Source organism: Vigna unguiculata, chromosome 9 (assembly GCF_037176805.1).
Source record: "Vigna unguiculata cultivar grain cowpea cultivar isolate G323 ecotype 2 chromosome 9, ASM3717680v1, whole genome shotgun sequence".
Classification (NCBI taxonomy): Eukaryota; Viridiplantae; Streptophyta; class Magnoliopsida; order Fabales; family Fabaceae; genus Vigna; species Vigna unguiculata.
Window position 1 is genome coordinate 33,993,432 of NC_140800.1, and position 16,358 is coordinate 34,009,789.

At 31.8% G+C, this 16,358-nt stretch overlaps 2 protein-coding genes across 11 annotated transcripts; one reads left to right on the top strand and one right to left on the bottom strand.

Moving 5' to 3' along the window:
- Nucleotides 1–1,607: 1,607 nt before the first annotated feature.
- Nucleotides 1,608–8,349, bottom strand: LOC114163811 (RNA-binding protein 1-like). Of its 9 annotated transcripts, none has more exons than XM_028048152.2 (7): nt 8,007–8,338; nt 7,045–7,166; nt 6,295–6,529; nt 5,185–5,252; nt 5,034–5,115; nt 3,698–3,819; nt 1,608–1,820 (listed from the first exon to the last, which is right to left on the bottom strand). In XM_028048152.2, the coding sequence occupies exons 1-6, from the start codon at nt 8,089–8,091 to the stop codon at nt 3,713–3,715; spliced, it is 699 nt and encodes a 232-aa protein (XP_027903953.1). In that variant the 5' UTR covers nt 8,092–8,338; the 3' UTR covers nt 1,608–1,820; nt 3,698–3,712. The 9 variants fall into 9 exon arrangements, with proteins under 9 accessions (XP_027903953.1, XP_027903950.1, XP_085522697.1 ...); XM_028048151.2 differs by lacking the exon at nt 1,608–1,820 and adding an exon at nt 3,295–3,577 and having other exon boundaries at nt 8,007–8,336; XM_028048153.2 differs by lacking the exon at nt 1,608–1,820 and adding an exon at nt 3,295–3,577 and having other exon boundaries at nt 5,185–5,246; nt 8,007–8,333.
- Nucleotides 8,350–12,750: 4,401 nt separating this feature from the next.
- LOC114164182 (protein yippee-like At4g27745) lies at nt 12,751–14,809 on the top strand. 2 transcript variants are annotated; one of them, XM_028048747.2, is made up of 3 exons: nt 12,751–12,874; nt 12,994–13,121; nt 14,330–14,809. In XM_028048747.2, the coding sequence occupies exons 2-3, from the start codon at nt 13,029–13,031 to the stop codon at nt 14,555–14,557; spliced, it is 321 nt and encodes a 106-aa protein (XP_027904548.1). In that variant the 5' UTR covers nt 12,751–12,874; nt 12,994–13,028; the 3' UTR covers nt 14,558–14,809. The 2 variants fall into 2 exon arrangements, with proteins under 2 accessions (XP_027904548.1, XP_027904546.1); XM_028048745.2 differs by having other exon boundaries at nt 12,791–13,121.
- Nucleotides 14,810–16,358: the final 1,549 nt, after the last annotated feature.

The window sequence follows — 16,358 nt, forward strand, 5'->3', positions numbered from 1 at the left end:
CATGTCATTGTGACGTTCTTCCAATTCATAATATTGATGGGTCGTTGGACGTGCTTAGGTCGACCTTAAATGGGCTATTATTCGAGTAGAGCTTGGGTGCGCCTGATCATTACAATTTCCAATCACTATATTTGTTCATCTAAAGACCATTCTCTTTTTCTGCACCATAACAGTACTTACATTACGATTCTTATATACGTCGATGACATTATTATTGCGAGAAATCATGCTGAGGAAATCCAACGCGTTACGACCCTCCCTCACTCAACCTTTCGTATCAAGAACCTCGATGATTTAATGTATTTTCATGGTCCTGAGGTGGCTCATAACTCTAGTGGCATTCATCTTTGTCAACATAAGTACATCCTTAGTCTCCTCCACGGGATTGGAATGCTTGATAATTCACCTGTGCCCACTCCTACGGTTCCAAAATACACTTCCGCTACCATTCCTCAACCCCTCAACGATGCCTCTTCCACGTCATATCGTCGTCTTATTGGAAAGTTAATTTACCTTACCACTATGCGTCCTGACATTATTTTCACTGCCCACCATCTAAGCCAGTTTCTATCAACTCCCACCAATCTTCATCAACAAGCTACACATCATATGCTTCAATATCCTAAGGGTTCTCCTGGTTCTTGAGTTTTCTTTCCCAACAACTCTCTCATTCAACTAAAAGCCTTCAGCGACTCTGACTGGGCCACTTGTCTCGAAACCCGCAAGTCAATCACTAGTTTTTTTTTGTTTATCTAAATCATTCTCTTATCTCATGGAGATCTAAGAAACAACAAACAATTTCACATAGCTCTTTCAAGGCTGAGTATCACGTTTTCGCCACCACTACTTGCGAACTTCAATGGTTAACCTTTCTCCTTCATGATTTCCGTGTTGTTGTTAGCTCCCGTGCCCCCTCCTATATTGTGATAATCAATCTATCATTCAAATTGCTTCCAATCCGGTCTTTCACGAGCACATTAAACACATTGAGATCGACTGTCATCTCATTCAGGAGAAAGTTGCTTCTAGTCTCTTAAAGTTGCTCCGTATCTCATCTTCGCTTCAATTAGCAGACATATTCACAAAAGTCTTGCCCCCAACAACCTTTTATTTATCTCTATTCCAAGCTAGGCCTTGAAAATCACTACGTTGAGCTTGCAAGGGGCTAATAAACTAATCATCAGCTTTGTGCAGCCTCACCCAACGCTAATGCTTTTATTTGTTTATTCTAGTTTTTCTGTTTTACAACCCTTGTATTTGTTCTCTCTATCCTCTACACTTGTATCATTCAAGAGTTTTATACGATAGTTTTTCTCTTCTTTCTCGCCATATGCATCCTTCTCTCTTTTCCTTTTGTTTCTTTTGTTGATTTCTTCATGGGAACCAACCAATATCTTATGACATATACTCTCCAACAATTCTTACCAACAAATTATGAAGTATTAAATGAAAAAAAAATACATTTAAGTTTAGAAGATTTTAAAACCATTCAATATTTTATTTATATGGTGAATAAGAAGATTTTTGTGTGAAAAATTAGAATTATTCGTATGAAATGCCAACAATTATATACGTCTATGTTTAAATATCCAAGAGAGACACCCACCTGTGTGCAACCAAACCATAACTAACATTTCCGATTGCTCGAGGTCTAAGAAGAACTCATACAGAAGGGAATTCAAATGAAAGAAGCCCCAAATGAACATTACCTCTCCTAAGAACCATTACTTGGAAAGAGAATCTATAACAAATAATTATCATAGCGTACAAAAAATAAAAACCAAATCTTGCTCTCTTTTCTGCTGTTCCAAGCAAATATCCTGCATATTCCATAACCAACCAACTGCATATTATTATGAGAAAAATGTTACTCTGCAATTGAAAGATAGGAAAAAGAGAAAAGTTTGAGATATAGTAAAAGATATGAATGTATAGGATAAATTGGCCATAACTGTCCAAGTTACGGTTAATGGAATGAGTGCTTCGAACTATTCTTAAACGTGGCCCAACAAGAATGATATACTGCTTACTATCAAATGCTACTTTTTCTGGTCTCAACTGGCAAATGAGCAAGCCATGAGGGAATTGCCTAATGCTTTCCATGTCTCACACAGCAAAATCACAGGATTCTTATTCTCGAGGCTTGTTGACAGCAGTAACAACCAATATACGTTTCACAAAACCTAGCGTCAATATAGCAACTTGATCTAGTAGTACTTTATGCCCATTTGTCACGCATTTTTACATAACAAATTTGAAAAAGAAAACTTGAAATATAGCTCAGCATTACAGAATTGAATTATAAAATCAAGTTTACATCTCATTATATGAATAGTGGTCACATTTCTTATTTGGTTTTAAGTTTTTTATCGTCAACTTTTTTGTTTACGCATGAATAACCCATTTACAAATATGAAAATATGACTTTATTTTCATATTATGGTTTTAAGGTCTAAAAATTATAAATAAAATATCAACTCTTTTATTTTCACCATTTTTTTGCTTTTTCCACAATTTTGGAGAAAAGCATTACGATATACTTAATGACAACGAAATTGAGCGGTGATGGTATACTAGAAAGTTACTTGGCAATGTCTTCGAAAATTGTGGCCCTCAAGGAAAAATCGCAACTACTCACAACACTATAGCAGTGCTAAAGTGAGGTTTAGTTCCTGTTTAATTTGTTTCCTTAAGCAGCACTAGCAAACGTCTCAAAGGACATTATCTTCTAAGACTTTTTTTTTCTCTGAAGGGCGCTACTAAGATACCTTCGTATCTTTCGTGGGAAAGGGCAGAGATGAGATCAGATTATGGACTAAACCAACAAGGATCAAATTCAAAGAACAATGCCTTCCCACGGCACATTCTGTTTCAACATTTTATCATCCACTTCAAGTTGACGGTATAACTGGGACTGAACACTCACAATAAAATAAAATATATGCAATAACCAAGTTGTCTAACTTGCTACATTAGCAGGTCATTGCCATCGGGGTTATAATTACAGATCGGGACTAACCTAATAGTTCACATGCATAATCCCAAGAGTAAAACTAACAACACGAAACACAAATCTATGCAATGAAGGATATTAGTTAGAAAAGGGAATACCTTTCATATTAAAGCTACAAACTAGAAAAATCATATTAACCTGAAAAATATATATCAATGGCAAAAAAGAAGGTATGATCATGGATTTGTGACAAAACAAGAATGAGAAAATCGACATTTGTCTAATTATACTAATCTAATAAGGTTAAAAATTAATAGTACTTGATATATACAAGGCTCACATGGAAAACATCCTTCTTATTAGTAGACAAATATATTCGAAAGAGCAATGAAAAGCCATTTAAGTCATAAGTTATTTCGCATAAGACAATTTGAAGCAACTTATAGTAAATAAATTAAACATTTTTTCTCAAACACGCACAATCTGAATCTCTAGCGAGCACTCCCCACACGAATACGACAATGATCGACTTGTTCCTAATGAAAGCAACTGTAATTCTCGACTGCAATGTTGGTCACTTGCCTCTCAAAATCATAATCATAACCTCCCCATCGTGAGTGACTCCTACATGGAATTTTCGTTTCACGATTCAGCATGATTAACTGTTTATATTTAAGTTTTTATCCAGCACCCAACGACCATTGACAAACAGTGTGGGCGTATTGAAATAATAGAATTAATCACCTGTAATTGCATAATTCAACGTTTGCCACGATGTACGCCACCTGACCTCGCACCAGGATAGCGCCGAGCAAATTGAAACCTTAAATTGACCGAGTTGCGGTCAAGCTCGTCAAATTTGTAACCTGCAAAATTAACGTTCACTGTTTTACGCTCAACAACTAGCCGTGTTCTGAGCACCGGATTAGGGTGTCAACAGGAAGATGATATAAGACGCGTGTTGTATCTTAACTCGGCTTATGACATACATAATAAACCTCAAATGCATCTAAATACGTTCAAACCCAATGTCCAACATGGGTGAATATGCGTGCATCAGTCGTTACCAAAGGGGTCAAACTTGCTACTTGAAAGGAAGGGTTAGTAAACTTTCAATAAGTCTCCATCGTTAGACTGTCTTCACCGTTGGCCATTCAATAAAACTTAGAATATTGGTCGAATATATACTACCCTAGTTTAAGTATCTATGCGGCAGAACAAATAATAAATTGTGACATGCAACACACGATCTTACGGTTCAGGTAGATGGAGGAGAGGAGCAAATGAATGTGGCAATTCTACTACACCAAGAGAGCGTATTTTGTCGAACAGGCCCTTAGCGATCTATATTCCATGCAACCACTATTATTTTAAGCAATTCACCGAACCCACATGACTTCCTCAAAAGCAGGAGGCCTGCCTCCGTAACATGGAAATGTCAAATTGCATGGCATTCATAATCTAGCCCCCAAAATCTTTCAACCAGATATGATTATATATGGGTGCCAGCTTTATCAATGAGCACGACAATGATGAACAGAGTCCATAAAATTCATTATCGTGACATTACTTTTTACATGAATCAGTCTTTTAACTTTCCAAGCTTGAGTAAAGCTTTCATCAGAATCAAACCATCTCCATCCCCGCATAAAAGTGTTATGTATCGCATAGGGTTAAAAGGTATGCAGCTTTTTAGTGATGTCGAAAGACCATCAAGTAGTGCTCTAGGATTCCACTTGCAATAAGATCCTTTGATCCAATACCACTGAGTATGTTTCAGGCAGCACTCACATTCTAAATCCATCACTACCTCATCCGGTTAATGGATTTATATTTTACCCAAAACCCAGCATATATTATGCAGAGCAGCCCACGCTCTTGAGGCACGGACATGAGGAATGCAAATCATAAAGTAGTCGAATATTCGGTTCGTTCTTGCCAACTCGATGAAAATGCAAAAAAATGGTTCTACAGCATTTTCTCTATATTCAAACTTAAGGGGATAAAGAAATGGAACACGGGATTTTCCAAGACACACATGAGGATGGCATTATAAGAGTAGAAGAAATAGAGGCCTTACCCTGCAATGCTTCCATGGCGGTTGCTGCATGGCCTGGACTCAAAAAATCGACAAAACAAAGTACCAGTGGATCACCTCCTGGCTGCACAAAATAGAAGTAAAAAGTCCATCAACGTATACAATTTTTTTTTAACTTTTTGATTAAACTTACTTGTCTTGACTCCTTGCTAACAAGCCTAACTTCTTTGTAGCCAACAAAAGGACGAAAAATATCTGTATCTCGCGAGTTAAGGAGGAAGAATCTACAATGAAAAAGATTTGACTCCTCTAAGAGGATATGTGTGAAGAGAGAAACTGAGGTCCTATCAACCGTTGATTTAAAGTGGGTTCTGTTCACAAAAACACTTTATTTCAAATCAACAGTAGATCTCTCACTCTTCACATCTCACTTGCAGAAGAATTAAATCCGAATGAAAGCATTGATCTAGGCAATTTTGTATTTTAGGGTCTTTTTGAACTGAAATTTGTAAAAATAGGTCCGTTGAAAATTCTTTTGTAAAATAGGGGTAAGTCGTCAAGGTGGAGGACGACATTACAGGTGAATTCGTCCTCCACCCTACCGGTTTCTATTTTTTTTTTCAAAAAAGTGAAGTCATCACCATGAAAGCCGGTTTCTGTGAAGTGAAAAAGTGAAGTCGTCCTCTCAAGTGACGACTTCACTTTCTTTTGATGTTAGCTTTGTGGTAATTGTGGTATTACTTATATCTTGCTTGCCTTTGTTACTACCAATCGTGTTATGTGTGCAGATAGTGGAAGCCAGAAGAGGTGGAGATTCAATTGGAGGATTGTTTGGCACAAAGAGATGTTGTTCTTCCTTTTTTGGAGGAATATTGCCTCTCGCAAATAAGTCCGATTCTTTATTTTCCTTACCTCTTTTGTCTAAGGCCTAAGTTAACATTGCTCTGGCTTCCACTATCTTCACACATAACACAATTGGTAGTAACAAAGGCAAGCACGATACAAGTAATATCACAATTACCACAAAGCTAACATCAAAAGAAAGTGAAGTCGTCACTTGAGAGGACGACTTCACTTTTTCACTTCATAGATACCGGTTTTCATGGTGACGACTTCACTTTTTTGAAAAAAAAAATAGAAACCGGCAAGGTGGAGACGACTTCACCTGTAATGTCGTCCTCCACCCTGACGACTTACCCCTATTTTACAAAAGAATTATCAACGGACCTATTTTTACAAATTCTAGTTCAAAAAGACCCTGAAATACAAAATTGCCTCTAAGGGGAATTGGATGAAAGGATACGAGCTACTTCTCGTCTTGTGCAGTTAGAAGGCAAACCCTCAACAAACAGTGTACTTGTAGCATCAGGTGGAAGAGAACGGTCGGCCCTTCCACTACTAAACCCCAGGATTTTGTCTTTTGCATTTGTTCCCCTGTCTACTCCTCCAATATTTGCAACATGTGAATCGTCAACAGTACGATTGGGAACTCGCCCTCCAATGGTTCTAGTGGACTGTCCCGAACCATATGATGAAATCTGATGAAAAATGTACAATTTTTTATCCTTAAACATATAGGGGCCTATTTCACACATCAGAAGTACTTTGTGATAAAACGAGATCGAACAAGATGGGCAAGACAGTGATATAAATTATTCCATTTCCATCACATGCTCACTTTAACTGGATAGGATATTAGGACAAGGTAGAGTTCAGGATTTTGTGTTCACCACACAATAGGACACGACAATTAATGTATTATTACTCCTAACAATGTATCTAATAAAAGAAAAAATTCCAATTTTCCCCCTATTCCTTTCAAATCTCCCATGGGAAATTTGGAGCTGAAACAGAAATTATTTGGGTGTTTTTGCCATTAGTTTAAGCATAAAAAATCCACTCAACCAGATCTCTATCATATCCATAAACAAACACATTTAAATACGTTCTAGTTGCCTACAAATTCAATATTCAATATATATATGACAATCAGGGGATAAAAGAATAAGAAAAAAGATAAATGGCCATTTAAGAACCGAAAAATAGCTAATACCGCACTACGGAGGTAATTCTCATAAGATGCATCAAGGGACTCAGCATCTCTAATTACACGTAGCCCTCCTCTATCATCATCATGGGGAAAGTAATTGGGCAAGTCATGAACGCCAGAGACATCTTCAAAATTAAAAAATACTTTAAACTAATGAGAATGTAAAGACAGGAACAAGGTAACAATGAATCATTCACATGATGATTGTGAAATACGCAAGATTAAAATCACATGACAGGGGAAAAATATGCCCATCAAGATACAACCCTAAGATTAAGACAACATGAATTTCAAACATAGTAGCTTCATTATTGAAATTATATATCAGAAGAAAAGATAGATTCATCCAAAATTAGACAGACTCACCAAAAAGAGTAATATCATGGGCACAAAATTCAGACTTAGGTAATCATATTGTGTCAAGACCAGTAAATAAAATAAAAACTTCTTTCCAAAAGCTCTGGAAAAATTAGAAGGGGAGTATCATCATTTTTCTTGTCCTGAATCTATATCTTGTTTTAAGCCCACAGTAAAAAATAGTTTGGCACTTGGACAAAACAGGAACAAAGAATTCTTCACCATTAATCAAGGAGATGTATCTAAAAGATTTAAGACCAAATTCGGTTCAGCATAAACACCCGCCAACAAGATGACGATGTTGCATAAAATCATGACAGTTGACCTACTACAGAGTATCCAAACTAAAAGGGACAAAAATAAACCTCTATTTGGAACGAGGGAAAGAGTTTAACGGTTAAAAAAAGGAAACAAAACAAACCAAACCAAGAAAAATAAAAATTATGTAACAAGAAAGGACAGAAATTGGAAGGGGGAAAGATCAATAAAAGGGAAAATTCAACATTTCGAATTAAGAATTGGCGAAATATGTAATGGTGGCCTTTTGCGTTGAGACGAAAACCTAGCGAGAGAAGAAAATATAGGAAAACCCTAAATTGAAGGCATACCGAAGTCGGAACGGGAGCGCTTGCCGGTGATAGAGGAAGGGGCATGCCGCGATTCGGCGGCGTACCTCCAATATCCGTCGGACATGAGGATGGGAATTGGTTGATTGATTGATGAACCAAATTGAAATTGAAACTGAAACTGAATTTTGAGATTGAAAAGTGAAAGAGGATGAGAATATGGGTTGAAGGTGCTTGATTAATTCTCAGAAAAGCCAAACGCCTCAGAAAAGCCAAACGACACAGATTCAAACTTCAAAGTTCTGCTCTCAACCAATATTGATTTTCAATTTTGTTTCAAATCTACACCTTATAAGCAGCTACTTCAACTCGCTTTTCTTCTTTAGCATATTTTATCACATCCTATTTATATTTTTCTTTCTTATCACTGTTTTACTATATGTTTCATATTATTCAAATTTTATTGAATAAATAAGAAAACTTTTATTTAGTCTATCAATATATAAAATAATTCAATTTAATTCCTAATATAATAGTTTTAGGACAAAATATTTTTATTTATTTTAAAAATTGTATCTTATGGTAAAATAATTTCATAAGCATAACTTTGTATACATTTATATATTATTCTTTCAAATACCATAATTAAATTAATTGTGCACTGTTTTTTTTAAATGATTTTTATGTACAATGGAATTCTTTCTAAAAGTACTAGATGAATGTTGGGATTTCTTTTATATCTGATTAAAAAAGAGTTTAATCATTTATATTTTTAGTACTTGAGTGAAATATCCATTAAGTAAAGTCCATTTCATTAAGCTTATTTAAGCTATCTTAAAATTAAAACTTGTTCAGAATAATTTTCTAAAAAAATATTTCATGACAAACATTTTGAAGTGAAAATTCTAATAGTTTATTTAGATATTATTTTCGACATATGCAATGTTTTAGAAAGTATTTATTTTTTTGTGTTGGAAGTATTATCAATTTTCTTATATGAATAATTCGTATGTGAAGTCAATCTCTCTATTATATTCTAATAAAAAAAATTCCAATAATAATATGGAATCGATAATTTATCTTAACTTTAAAAAAACTAACATTTAAAAATTCTTTTAAGAGATTAAAATAAATTAATTAAACAATAGTTCTATACTTCACTAAGAGGATCACAATATGGTCCGTTTATCTCGACATATTATGTTTAATAATATCTCATTAATTTAAGTATTTGATAAATAAAAAAATCACTTCAATATTAATATTATTATGCTAAATGATCAATTTTAATTTGTATAAATATTCCTTCTTCAAAACGAAACATAAAATAAAGAATGTCACTTGCAGAAACCTATATTATGTACGGTTGAGTGAAACGTATACCTAATTTGTTACACGTGTTTAGTAAGTTTCATCAAAGTCTCGATTATTTTTTTTAAGATGTTTCGCTTCAAAAGAAAACACTTATGTAAGAAACAAATATAGAGCACTATGTCATTTGCTAAAAACATTCTTAAACTAGTAAATAAAAATAATTTTTGTTTGCATTATTTAACAAAAAGTTTTAAAATATCTTAAATTGGTAAAAAAATTAGTTAATTTTAATTGAAAATTATATTTAGACCAACAATAGATTGTTGAAGATATCTCTCCGCCAGTGAAAAGACTAAAACCAACAATTATTGGAATGAAAAAATAAACAAATTTACCGTAACTAAAATTAAAGTTTTCTCATTTTATAGATATTAACATATATTAATATAGTAAAATAATATCATTCCGTGTAGTGTGACATACACATTTTATAAAGAAGACTTCTGGAGTTTACGTCCAATACGAGGTAACTATTTATTGATAAGCTATTTTTACAGTTAAACAGAAAAAATAATAAATTACATTTATGAGTGTAAATTTATAACCTGAAGTATTATTAAAATATATTAAAACAAGTATGCATTTAATGCCGCTAGGATTATTTAAAAAAATAATCTTGTCATATACGTAATATTATATCAGTATAAAAAAGTTTATAAAAATAACAATTAATTTTTAAAATTTTAATAAATTATTATATTTTAAAGGGTAAAATTGATATTTTGAAATGTGAAAGAGATTTTCTTTATATATTATTATAAATTAATTAATTAAAAGTTATGATGGCTTTTTATAATTTTAAAATAATAAAATATTATGCTAATATTCTTTGTTTGATTAACATTTTTAAAATATTGTCATAAATTATAGCATGAAAATTTTATTAAAAAATAAAATAAATACGAAAGATGGTAATAAATTTTATAATAAAATTGCATCGTACATATAAACAAAAATGTATGTGAATTTATATATACATATACGAATAAAAAAATTAATATAATTAGATTAAAATATTTTATCCATTAATTTGTAAGGTTTGAAAACAAATATACATCGACGGATCATTAGAGGAGCAGAAGGGGGTCATGACACTCCAAAACTTTGTTTTTTTTTTTAAATTTATGTAGTTACAAATTTTGAAATTTTGAAATTATGTATAATATTTTAATTTTTGTTTTATATTTTGTGTAGTATACAAGAAATCAAAGAGTTAAATTAAATATTTTTATTTTATTAATAAATCATAATATTTAATGTTAATTAATAATAAAATTTGAAATCAAATATAATAAAAAATAAAAGAATTATTAAAATACTTTTTAGTTTTCTTTTGAATTTTCCAGAAAAAGACATTATTTTTACTTTTATTTTTTATTTGTTCTCTTTTTTATTGAAAAAATATATATACTTGTGTCTCTAGTAAAATATTAATTTAATAATTAATATTATTTTTAATCTCACGAGCTTTTTGTATATTAATCTTTTATGAATATAAAAGAAAAAATTTGTATTATGTATTTTTTCACAACCAATCTTTAATTGTAACTTGATTATCACGAATTTTTCTTTTAGTGATAATGTTAGGAAAGAGAGCCCTAACAGAAGCTCACCACGCCATAATAGCAGCTTAAAAGCTGAAAACAAAACACAAGGTCGAGGATGAGGTTCTAAAGAGAACTTAAGACAAGAACTAAAACACCTAAACTGGAAAAAGAGACAAACATAGGTTTGAGCTCCATTTACTTGGAGAAAAATGAGCTCAACTAACTCAAAGGAAAAAAGAGTTTATACTCTATCAGAACTCTCTGTTTCAGCACTATGAGGGAGGAGGAGAACAATTTATGAGAAGGGAGACAAAATGAGTGGATAAGTGACCGAAAAGGGGTCTTAGGGGTATTTTGTGGGCTGACCCTAGGCCCAAACCTTGTTAGAGCATAAAAATGGGCTTACATGAAAGGTTAAATCATTTCATTGATTCCCATTTTTGCAGAGATGAAATTGTTTCAGTTTAAAACAATTGTGACTAAATTTAGACAAAATATCAGATACAGGAATTAAATTAAGAATTTTCACATTCAATAGTAGCAAGTGACACTACCACTGCCACATTACATTGTCTCTACCATGTGGCACACCGTCAAATTGACAAGTGATAATTTTTATTTTTTAAAAAAATTATAAAAAATAAAAAAGAAACATGTGCTGATACATGACGAAAAAAATCTACTAACGAAAAAGATTTAATTGCAATGATTTTTTCAAAATAAAATCCTAAATAAAACAAAAATAAAAAAGAAAAAGATCTACTTTAGATATCTCTATGAAAATAAGAACGAACTAATAAAATAATTTATCCTATGTTAAACTATATAAGCGGACTAAGAGATCTAGTACTAAAAAGTGTTCTTTAATTGGTATTAACTTCACTCCATCTTTAGTTTAATATCAAACAATATACTCCAATCAATATGTGATGAACAATTTTCAATCAATCTTTTTTCTAATTTAATAATAAAGAATTTGCACCATTAATCAATCAATTATTGAAAATGTCCACTTATCTTTTATAGGTTAATAGTTAGAAAGTGCGTGCCATTTATACAATAAATTTTCTGTCAATTAATTAAATAATAAAAAGTATGTAGTGACCTAGTCATTAATAAGTTAACTGTTATGCGTTTGATTCCCCTTATCTGTTTTAAGGAACTTGAAAAAATTTATTAGAAAATTAAGAGACAAAATTATTATTTTTTACACTTATGACTTTATATTTGTATGTGTGAACAAAATATTAGATAATTTAATGTATTTTTCTACTCATAATCAATTATAGTTTTTTTATTGCAATAAATAACAATTTTATAAAAAATGAAAAAAAAATCTCATTTAATATAACAACTTCACCATTTATTTTCCCCACCTGCTGAGGAGAGAAATAAAACATAACAAAGAAAAATAAGTTTTTGAAACTCGTTCACTAACTTTGAAAGAGTAGTTTAATACAGAACACTTAAAAAACTTAGGTTGGGGTTGGGGAAAATTACCGAACATTTGAGTGCGGTTGTGGATTTTTCGTGATCGCCACCGATCAAATCCAGAACAAAACTTCAAAACGTAACCCTTAACAAAGAAAATAGAAAGACAACTTTTTCATTCTAATTAAAAAAAAAAAATCTTAACTCTAAAAAACATGAAAATTGGGTTTAACCTCAACAACCTACCTGTCTTTTATCTTGTAAAGGGATTCTGTTCCAGTATTTTGATTTGATTTTTTTTAACCAGTGGTTTGTTTATTATTAATGTTAATGGTAATATTTATGATTAAGACTGTATACTGTGCAAATGGTGGGGTTTATTGTGTCTTTATCTGATTACCATATATAACACAATTTATTTTATTTTATTTTGAAGAACTTAATTGGGAATCTTCGTTAACTTTTGTGATCAAGCCTACTCTTGCACGCTAACTAACGACATATTTTCTTCTTATCTTATTGTTGCAGACTTTTGGGTCATCATTGAGTCTGGTGTAGGTAAAGAAATTTCATCACTTTTATTCCTCTGCGCCCTTTTCTTCATCTCATTCATTTATAATCGAATTTTTTGCTCTGTTACTCTCTTGGATCACCGGTGTTTGGTTCATTTGGAGCAGTGAGGTGTTTAATCTGAATTTTTTTTAACCAATTCATGGCGGAACTGATAGGACCCCGCTTGTATTGCTGCTCTAATTGTAGAAACCAGGTTTCACTCCACGATGATATAATTTCCAAGGCTTTTCATGTAAACCTTCTCCTTCTCTCTCTCTCTCACTCTCTCTGTTTTACTTTTCTGGGTGATTTTGGGACTAAAAATTTGTATGGAATACTTTCTTTTGCATTTTAAGTGAAAATTATGTGATTTTTTACCGTTGACTTCATAGATGTATATGATGGTTTGTTGCCAATTGAAATCATCATCAACCTTTTTTACTTTCCACCACATAACTCTCCTGGTTCTTCAAAAGGGTAAGGGCTTTGCTGAATATTATTGTTTCTAGTTGCCATTACTGTTACAAAAGTAAAGTGGGGAAATTCCAGGGTGATTTCAAGAAAGGAAAGAAATTTGAGCTCTTGTTTTGTAATTGAGTGTTAAGTACAGAAGTATGGTTGAATAAAAAATGAGACTAGTCTCACTAGAGTCCACTTCTAAAGTCCAATGTGTATATCTCTTTATACTATTAGGACTACAATGAATTCAGGCCTTATGATCACTTTGAAAATGAAAAAAAGTTTTTTCTTTTTAAATTTTGATTTCAGGTTAATATTTGGATAATTCCTCATTCTGTTTTTTCTTAATTGGAAATCATGGAAGTTAGTCTGTACTGATATTGATGAATTTCTAATGCATTGTGGGTTGTCTATGCCTAATGTAAGATTACATGCTCAGTAGAATAAAGAAAACTTATAGAAGAAAGTTTGACATGCTTCCACAGAGCGAGATTGATGGCAGTTTTGGCATATCAAGGTTGTGAGTAAATAAATACTGAGAAGACAATTAGCTGTACATACACCAAGTGACAGTAGTTATAGATGTCAATTGGATGTGGCTGTTGCTGTGATTTTCGATGTATAAGTTTTGGTTGAGTATGTCATTTGTGGAAATTTGAAAACATAATTTCAAATGTGGTCGTGGGAAGACAGTGGCAGAATTAACGATGTGGAAAGTAGGAGATTTAGATTTTCGACCTTTCATATCTTTGTCTCTCTCTCTCTCTTTGTATTTGTAGTTGACATAACAGTCAAACATCACAGAGATTGCCAATTTGTTATGTTTTGTTCATTCATTATTTGACATATTTCCTAGACGAAAATATTCCCGCAGGATCTTTGTATGTTCTCATTTGGTTGTTCTTGGTACTTAAACTTAGATTTAAGGTTTATGATGTTATCTGCTAGAAAAGCTTTCCGGGGTCATTTTTCTTGAATTGTGGTCCTAAATTTTATAATCAGGGAAGAAATGGGCGAGCCTTTCTGTTTTCCCATGCAATGAATATTGTGACGGGGCCAAAAGAAGACAGACATCTCTTGACTGGCCTCCACACTGTTGCTGATGTTTATTGTGGTGATTGCCGTGAAGTGTTGGGTTGGAAGTATGAAAGAGCTTATGAAGCGTCCCAGAGGTACAAGGAAGGAAAGTTCATACTTGAAAAGTCAAAAATTGTTAAGGACAACTGGTAGCATTACATTGTAACCCCCAATCCATTCATTCTGCTCTTCATGTTGCTTCTTTCATGCTTTGTGGTGTAATCTTGTATAGGAGAACCTTCAACCATTTCAAATTTGTCATTGTTTCCCCACCTTCAATTTCCTCAGGTTATGGCCAGAAGTGGAATTGGTAGATAAACATAAACTGTTTATTCCTTGTTAATAGCATTGTGTACTCATTTCTGGTCTATGAATATCATGGCATGGTTACAGATTTCTTTTGAACTTTACTGACAGACAAAGTTTTTCTATTTACTGCTTTATTACTGAGGTTATGGCTTGAATCTCTTGGTATATAAAGTAGTAGATGTTCTTGTGCTTCAATTAATATTTGGTAATAGCACAAATTGAAGTTGTAATTTTAAAGTTCTGCTGCTCGTACATAACAGAATATCTGTTATTCTTCTGCTTCAATTCTTCACATCCATGCGTTCAGTTCTCTTGACCATTTACAATGTTCCGAATTTTTTGTTTTTTGAAAGGCTAAGGATAAAACTTTTATTAAGAATATTAGTCTTTGCACGACAGGTGCCAAAACAAAGTCAATAACATCCAACATCAGAATAAACAAGGAGCAAAGATCAGGGTGCCAGTTTCTCCCATTAGACAAAAATGACTGCATCGTACATTTCTTAAATATAAAAACCTAAAACGATCAAAGTCTGATATAGGAGGAAAACCAGTATTACTTTATAATTTAGGGACAAAAAGTTAACCCTTTTAATAAGATTGACTTAAATATCGTTTCTTCTTATAACTCTTTGGGTTCAATCTCATAAGCCTTTTCAAAGGAACCATTCCAAGCTTGGTCAAGTTCCATTAATAATCCTACTAACATTAGTAAGCAGAAGAAAGACACTGCAACTGATACATATAATTTATCAAAACCATATAAGGAAACCCTCCAGGATAAAGTTACATACCAATATGTTATTTATTTTTTAAATTTATTATTATGTTAAACAGTTTAATAAGAGTAAAAGTGTATATGTTTTTTCTTTATTAAATTTTTATTTCACTCAAAGAAGAAGTTACGTTCCTACACCTATACATCTTTTTGGAAAATGTGACAAAAGAAACATCCCTTAAAAGATATATTTCTACATGTCTATTGATAAATTAATGTTACAAATTAAATAATGCTCATAAGTAAACTGCATTGTTACTCCATACTAATTATATATAAAATTTATGTATTTATTAATATGTATCATATGTAACCATTATGAAGTTAATTAAAAATAAAAAGTATTATGTATCAATAATAATTGGTATTAAACATTTTATCTACTTAATTTTTATGTTAAACATTGAAAGTTTTGGATGATTTACACTGAGAGCTTCATAAAATAAAGGATATTTTAAATTAAAGTACAGTGTTTTGGAGTAAAATTAAAAAAGAACGTGTTCCTGGTACTATTAAAAAATTCATATCTTCTGTCTATTTTGTTTTAAAATTTTTTTCTAAAAAATACTTATAAATTTTGTTATGAAAATTTTTTACAGAAAATTACTGTCAATTTTTTTCAAAATATTTTGTATAAAAAAATTTTTATAATAAATTTTGTAGAAATTATTTACGAATTTTATAATTTTGTAAGAAATAATTACTACGAAAAAATTATCTGTCAATTAAAATTTTTAGAAAAAATAATAAGAAATTTTTTTTCTTACAAATTTTTTTAACAAATTTAAAAAAAAAAATTCATGTGATATCAGAATTTTTAGTGTGGTGGTACTTCATTATTTGTGTTGGAGTACAAATGCATGTGCA

What these genes read in the sequence shown, in the direction of transcription:
- LOC114163811 (XM_028048149.2), bottom strand. Translation starts at nt 8,091, where the DNA reads ATGTCCGACGGATATTGGAGGTACGCCGCCGAATCGCGGCATGCCCCT. An exon ending in GCGCTCCCGTTCCGACTTCG is followed by an intron (nt 7,167 to 8,006) that starts GTATGCCTTCAA and finishes TTAATTTTGAAG; the next exon opens with ATGTCTCTGGCGTTCATGAC. An exon ending in CGCCATGGAAGCATTGCAGG is followed by an intron (nt 1,821 to 5,033) that starts GTAAGGCCTCTA and finishes TGGAATATGCAG; the next exon opens with GATATTTGCTTGGAACAGCA.
- LOC114164182 (XM_028048747.2), top strand. Translation starts at nt 13,029, where the DNA reads ATGGCGGAACTGATAGGACCCCGCTTGTATTGCTGCTCTAATTGTAGA. An exon ending in TAATTTCCAAGGCTTTTCAT is followed by an intron (nt 13,122 to 14,329) that starts GTAAACCTTCTC and finishes TTTTATAATCAG; the next exon opens with GGAAGAAATGGGCGAGCCTT.